Here is a 7,708-nt window from a genome sequence, read left to right as displayed (position 1 = left end):
CCCCTCCCTGCCCCTCCCTCCCCCTTTCCCCAGGATCACTTGAGGTGATCCTCCTGTCTCAACCACCAGAGTGCTCAGATTAAAGCATGTGTCACAGATCCCTGGCTACAGGCATACTTTTTGAAGCAGTTTCAAAGAAGTAGAAAGGGTATGGACAAGATGGGAAGAGTGTGTGTGTGTGTGTGTGTGTGTGTGTGTGTGTGTGTGTGTGTGTGTGTTTGAGCGTGTGGGTGATTTTTTCGTTGGCTTTATCTGTACACCTAAATGATAGACTAAAATACTGATAATAAAACTCCTTAGTTGACTTGGTAATGACATAAGCACAAGTTTTCAACCAAGTTAAATGATGTTTTGTAATAGCAAAAATGACTAATCTGAGGGTACTGTCTCCACCCAGAAATGTTTTAGAAGCTACAGTTCTCTGAATCACCACAAGGGAGCAGGCTGATAGTAAACATTGGCATCCATGCACCTAGAAGTAGTCCCAAGCTGGCTACCAAGAAAAATGAGTATTTCTTGCTAAACCCAATGGCAAAGTACACAATGTTTAAAAATATCCTTCAAATAGGATAAGCAATAAAATGGGGTCCAAAAATTCTAGGATGTGATGCAATTTAGGTTCCTGATCTTTATGATAGTGATCTTCCAGTTAGTACTTGATCCTTGATAAAATGTTTTTGTAGGGCTATTAGTGCAGTCCTAGTAGATACATATGGTATTGCCAGCCTCCTGTAGAATTTGTAGACATTTAAGCTCAGAGTAATGAAGCATCTGTACGCTGTAATGCAGCCAATACATTTAAAAAGAAAGATTCAACCCAGGTCAGGCCAGTTCCATCCCGGGACAGCCCCATAGCATTACCAAAGCTTTGGGAGTGTTTGAGCTCTCCTAAGTCTCCAAAATGCTTCATGAATGAAACTTTAATGCAGAAAATATAATCCTACGATCACCTCCAATCTAGAGCTGCTTTGACTTCTCCTGAGAAGTCAATTGTTTGGGTTCTATTTAAAAGAGTTCAAAACAAAACTATGAAACAGAAGAGGAAATATGGGTGGAGGAAATGCCTGGCACTGAAGAGATCATAATGTGCATATCCACAGCTTGTGAGAGCTGTGGTCTCTCTCTAGCCCTGAGATGCTTTTGCCTCACTCTGCAGTAAGAAGGGATTTCTAGAGAATTAATTGCAAAGGCATTTGAAGTACTCAGAGAAGGGCTCTCTTTTACCCTTGGTCATCCTGCTAAAATGAATGCAGTATTATGTAAAGGGCTCTGTAGATATAGAAAAGGAACTGCTTTTGCTCCAGTCCAGCTGCTAAAACTAAGAACATAAGACCTTTATTTAAACCAATTCATTGACAGTGGTCATTACTGAATCTTGGATAATCTAAATTAAAAGCGCCTTTAGAGATTGTATGGTCTCCTGGTGTGAGAACCGTTTCCTATAAGCTTCACTGAGACGAGGCCTCCAAAAAGAAGGCTCCTTTCTACGCTCTGAATGCAGAATTAGTTCAGATATTCCACACTGAGTCTAGAAGTCTTACACATCCACATATGAACCCTAGAAAACTCCTGGGAATATGGGAATGAGGCCTGGCAAGGATTGCTTGTCTTCTGGTTAAGAAAATCTTGGCACATTGGGTTAGACATCTAAGGCAGCACAGGTAATGAGCAGCGGCATTAGTTCTGTAATTCTCTTCTTGGCTGACCTGAGGCTTCACAGAGGGCTGCTTGAACTTAAAGTATGGAACTGTGTTTGTTTTAATACACTTTGTCCGTACAACAGCTGATTGATAATTTGCTTTAACTGTACTTATTCATTTTTTCTCTCATTGAGTTTACTGGTACATTCTAGGTAGACAGTACAGTTACATTCATCATTGGGATCTTGTACCTTTACATGACAGGTCTTGGTTCACATATTTTCCCCATTCCCCTGCCCTCCCTTCATCCCCTCCTCCCTTCCCTATTTACAAATACTTTATTTCCATTTTTTCCTTTTCTCACATTTTTTCTTTTCTCTTCTTTCCTTGCCCCTACCCTTCCCACTTCCCCTACACCTTTAGCCCCTTTCTTCCTATTTTACTTAAACTGTATTTATTGTTTTACCTATTTATTGATTGATTTTGCTGCTCCCAAGGGCTTTCCAGGGCATGGGGAAAGGGGAGGAGTGCGGGTCTGGGAGGGAGGCTGGTTCTGGAGAATCTCCAATTGAATGAATTCTCTCCCCAAGTTCCTCTTCTATATCTGCTTTCTAAAGGAGAAAAGAGGCTGGCTCATGAGATCAAAGGGCCGATGGCCAGGGAAAGGTGCCTTAAGAAGTCGTCTCTTTCAAGTAAGAGGCTTTCTTGTTTATTTTTCCTCATTGCTGTGAGGCTCTGCGGGTCCGTGTCCCACCGTGCCACTTAGCACTTGGCCGCGATGTCTGGGCCCCGCCTCTGTCTGTGTCACGCAGCTGAGGCTGTGCGCGTGGACGAGGTGGTCATTACAGATTCTGCGGGATGCAGCCCGCGCCCAGCACGGTGTCTTCCAAGTATCTCTCACACATCGAGTTATTTTGGAATAATTGGAATATCCGTGAGATTGCAGACCACGGTTCTTTTTTGACTCAAGCACGATGTTGTATGTGTGACAGAAATATAAAACACATGAACTTTTGAGGGGGGAAGAAAAGCGTCCTGTGAGTTATAGCGAACTCAAGGTTTCCCTGCATTATTTCCACTTAAAGACCTAAAGGGAAGATTATTCTTCTGGAAGTAATATGAGAGTGGGATTGTCTTTCAGGGTGGTAGGGGAAATCAGCATCGTACGTAGAAAACTACACTACCCAACCTCGATCGCCTAAGGTGCCAAGGGTAAGCGGGCCAGAAAAGTGCAGTTTGCAGCACCTTAAATGGGATATATGTCGTACTTTTTAAACCTGATTGTCTGACCCTTTCCCTGAGCATGATCTTCCCTGTGCAAAGGAGTCTTCAGACAACTTTGTCAGTGTAGAATGCTTTGCTAACCTCTTAACATGAGCGATCTTTTTTGTTTGTTTGTTTTTTGGCCAGTGTTCACAACATTTCCTTAATGCACTATTCTTTTTTCAAAAATGAATTTTGTTGTGTGTAACGTATGCAATGTAATGGGTCGGACTAAATGTAGGTAGCTCTGTCTGTGTCAGGGTTATTGTCAGGCTTGACTGAGGAGATCCACACGAAGTGTGTGTAGCACTTGATAATCACAAGATGGCGCTATTTGCTGGAACTAAGACAGGATAACGCAGGTTTTCTCTAGTGGTGGATAATGAGCATTTCTCTGCACAAGCAGGTATTTGCAGTGGCTCAGTTTGATCCATTTTGCATGGCTATATCCTGGGAAGAATGACACAGATGCCATTTGAATGCCAAATATTGATTCTATCAATATTGCATTAAAAAGAATGTTACTACTACTGTCCAGATTGGCTTTGAGAAAGCGCCATAATGGAGAGGTTATATTAGTATATAAAAGAGTAGCTACAGGTGCTACTCTTAATAATAACAATCATTAATCAGATAGAAGAAATGTCCTCAACAAGACTCAGTTACAATTCAGAATCTGTATAAATACAGCATCCTAGGCAGTCATTGCTAAGTTACTGTAGTTAGCATAAAAGTCAAATTTTACAAACAGATGTTGAGACAAAGTCAGTTATTACAAAGTCCTTCAAAATTTTAAGGGGTAATAAATGGATGTTATATCTCCTGGAAAAGCTAATAAACCATTGGGTAATGTCTGGGTGTCTTTCACAAGTGCTATATTTTTATAATATGAAGAAAAGTACTATCCAACTTAATATAGCTTTTCATCATTAATATGGATTTTTAGAATGTCTTTTAATGACAAAAATTACCCTAGAGTAATTTTTTTTTTGTATCTGGGACCAAACTTGGGCCCTTGCACTTGTGAGGCAGGTGATGGAACCACTGAGTCAAATCCTTAGCCCTAAACTAGACTAATTTAATCTTGGAGCAAAAAGTTTTAAGTATAGCACTTACCATCATTAATTTATTCCTGAAGATAGTACTGTATTTTTTGTTTTTTTGCTTTTTGAGGCAGAGTCTCACTATGTAGTTCAGGATGGCCTTGAACTCACTGTGGTAGCCCAGGCTGGCCTCAAACAAATGGCAATCCTCCTGCCTCAGCCTCTCAACTGTTGGGATTACAAGAGTGTGCACTGCACCTGGCTAGTAATGTATTTCTTATAGTGAATTTCCTGTATTTTGAAGAAAAAGTCTCTGTTTTATTTAATGCATTCTACTTAGGCAGATAAAAAAGATACTTTGTATTTCCAGATGTTTCTTTGTCACAAACCTTATGTGTCTACGGTTTTAAAACTTTGCTGTCCAAATGCTCCATTCGGATGGAGACCTTTAGATAGAATGCCCTGACATCAACGTCACTGCATTTATTTCCAGGTTGACTGCGGTGAGTTCCCTGACCCCAAGGTCTTCTGCACTCGGGAATCAGACCCCTACTGTGGCTCCGATGGTCAGACATACGGCAATAAATGTGCCTTCTGTAAGGCAGTGGCGTACGTATAAGAACCACCAAACCTGTCCCTTTGCAAGCCAGAAACTGCCAGAGTAAGACTGAGGGGATGCTGAGAAAGTTCTACCCATTCTTCACCATAGAGATGAAATAAATAAACTTGAGGGAGGTGGATTGAAAATGTGTTACAAGCAAAGCAAAACTAAAGCAAGAAAAATTTTTTTAAAAATTGAAAACAATCTTAATAGCTTTTACTTTGTTACCAATTTGGATTCACGTTAGGGAAGTTCCTACAATTTATATATCACACACATTATAATAATTTATTATCATTAGTTTGATGCCTTCTTATTTTTATTTATTCTTAATTTTAAAAGCCAGTGTTAACACCGGTACCTGGTGAGGGTGTTGCTGTCTGACGTATCTGACCAAGGCACGTCACACTTTCCCAGGAGAAGTTCAGTGGAGGAGGGTGGGATCTGAAGTCACAGACGCTTTTGACTGCAGGGTCTACGTGTGCAGTTCTGTCAGATGCCTGTCAAGGGCCCCGATACGTGGTCCACTTGCCTACCCCTTCCGTCGGGGCGTGACTGCGACACTGCAGTGTCCTTGGCCTTACTTCTCCTGCCTCTTCTGCTTTTTCCACTTGCGCATATACTTACTGGCAGAGAAGAAGCAGTTGGCTCCACAGAGTCTAACTAAGGCTTAGCAGAACCCTGAGGTGTATGTAAGGTTCACGCTTTCCAGTTAGGCCAGATGCTGCCTCTGAGTGTATTTGAGCACTCTTTGCTGAACGATAGGTACGGGTATCTGCAGAATGCATGATTGGATAGACTACGCGATAGTTAAACCTGTTTCTAACCTTTGCGGCAAATGCACACAACACTGCAAATGAGTACAGATTTATTTTATTTTATTTTTTATAGGCAAAGTGATGGGAAAATCAGACTAAAGCATCACGGAAAATGTTGAATGAAGAAGCCCGCATGTGCTGCTTGTTGTCCAGCTCTCATCCTATCCTCCCTTCTGCTTTACTTTTCTATGGAGGGTCCCTTGAGTTTATAAAGATACACCTTTCCCTCTGTCGGAGTCCTAGGGACTTCACTGTGTATCTGTCTCCCCTAATTCACTTCTCAATAAAGTAAATTCTGTGGAAGCATTGATTGTGTTTTTATTTGAAGATCAAGATGTGCATCTGCAATGATGAATCATTGACCTGGGATAATTTGGGTCCAAAGATCATCCAACCAGTATAGAATCATGCACAGCCCTTTTCCTTCTCTTATACTTCCTTCCTCTGTGAAAATAAGGAAGGATTTTAACAACATGATCACATGGTATTCTTACTGTTATTTGAAAACATCTATTATGTAACTATTACATTGCATAGTATTGGTCCTTTCTTATTTCAGGAAGAGGAAAGTAAAACCTTTGTTTCTTAAGGACTATAGTTTTCACCTGTCTTTGAATAGCAGATGATGAATATGTAATATTTAAAGACATACTTGGCACCCCAACAACATGATAGGGTCTCCTGGATAGAAGGAAACGAACACATATTTTATAGTTAGTATATATTCAATCAGTGGTGTCTAGCCAAAAGTATTGGATACAAAATCTTTAAAAGAATACGCATTTAGAGAATGTAGTAAATTTTGAGCTTCATTGTGGCAAGAGAGAATCCTAAACTACAGAGAATGTTTAGCCACTTGCAAAAGAGAATAGCTTCAGTTAGAAGAAAACTGGTAGATAAAAACGAGTCTTTTTTATAACTGCCTCAGTCTTTGCATGGTTGACTCCATTCTAGGAAAACTCACAAGTTGCTTAGGTAAGTTCTGTCATTCCGTGCAATTCAAATGGAAGTGTTGGAGGCTCTTCCTTTGAGTACTTTCATGTGATAGAACATATTTTTACCAATATCTTCCTGGGGAAATCCACAGAGCACACATGTCTAGCTATATTTTCAGCATTATAACCATCATTCTCTCAACAAACACACATTGGGATAGGCTCTGTTCTAGGCTCTTGGGATGTAGCTGTGGAAGGGAGTGAGAAGGGAAAATAACCTTAAATAATCAATGAAAGTAACACTTCAGCAAAGAAAAATAGGTAAGACTGTAAATATAACAAACAGTAAGGCACATGGTAAAGGTAGAAGAGGATAAGGATGATAAGCAAATGACGAACCAGAGTCAATAGCATATCAGTGAGAAAGTCTTAGGTGGGTACAACTGACAATTGCAGTACTAAGTTAGGTGATTACAAAGGTTGTTTGGGAAGACCCGGAGGTGAGAAAATTCAACTATCTTAGAAAAGATAATAGGGCACAGTCCTCAAGGCTGGTGCCTCACGATTTAGTCTCAGTTCAGCAAGGAGGACCTCGTGAGCAAGTAGGGAAAAAATAGATTCTAAGAAGGTAATATAGGAATGAATCAAAGTAGTGAAAATCTTGTTAAGATTTTACATTTTACACTGATGCATACATGTGTTCCTAACTATGAATATTAAGATGCAATTTCTTGCTTAAATATCTTAAATATACTATGTGCACGTACACAGTATAGATAATGTAGCCATATACGTATATACACATCTGCTCTTCCACTCCTGAGGATTGGTCCCCTGTGTGCATAACAGTGGGTACATTAACTAACTAGCCATGCAACGTAAGATGTAGGCCATCAGGTCAGATGGACCAGTATGTGAACCACACCTCTGACACAAGCTATGTAACTTGGGACAAGTCATTTTGACTCCCTGTTCTATGGAGCAGATTTTTAAAATGACATTTGTAAAGCACCTGGTCTCTGATACATAATAGGACCTCAAAACAAATCAGTAGCTTTTATGACTATGCTCTTCTACCAACTTTGTTCTGCCTACACACAACAGAATGATACTGTCTTTACTCGATGGGCATCAGAGTGTTTAGTTTTGAAAATGTGTTTATTTTACAGCTTTTAAACATCTTCGTCTTAACTTTTTTTCACCCTTCTTGTCTGTGTCTGCAGACTAAATTCACTGTTCACTAGTAAAATTAACTATTTCTTTTCCTTGCTTTTCACTCCCTGGAATAACCCATTTCTAGTGAAAATGTGCCCAACACTGTGTACAGTGTGACAGCAGTCTCCCTGTGCATTTTCTAGAGGACTGTTTCTCAGTACAGCACTGTCCTGTAGGAACTCCCTGGGCTGGC

General features: G+C 40.3%; 1 protein-coding gene across 1 annotated transcript in view; it reads left to right on the top strand.

The window, feature by feature from the left end:
* The window catches only part of LOC104864246 (serine protease inhibitor Kazal-type 6), a 12,288-nt gene extending 6,790 nt beyond the window's left edge, over positions 1–5,498 (top strand). Inside the window, exons 3-5 of the mRNA XM_010627087.1 lie at positions 2,258–2,332; positions 4,440–4,555; positions 5,439–5,498. Of these exons, the coding sequence (XP_010625389.1) occupies positions 2,258–2,332; positions 4,440–4,555; positions 5,439–5,484 (237 nt within the window). The 3' untranslated portion in view covers positions 5,485–5,498. The remainder of the gene's footprint in view (positions 1–2,257; positions 2,333–4,439; positions 4,556–5,438) is intronic.
* Positions 5,499–7,708: the final 2,210 nt, after the last annotated feature.

Source organism: Fukomys damarensis, unplaced genomic scaffold (genome assembly GCF_012274545.1).
Source record: "Fukomys damarensis isolate Sample0158 unplaced genomic scaffold, DMR_v1.0_HiC HiC_scaffold_3, whole genome shotgun sequence".
NCBI classification, from domain to species: domain Eukaryota; kingdom Metazoa; phylum Chordata; class Mammalia; order Rodentia; family Bathyergidae; genus Fukomys; species Fukomys damarensis.
This window is presented reverse-complemented; position numbering and strand designations above follow the sequence as displayed.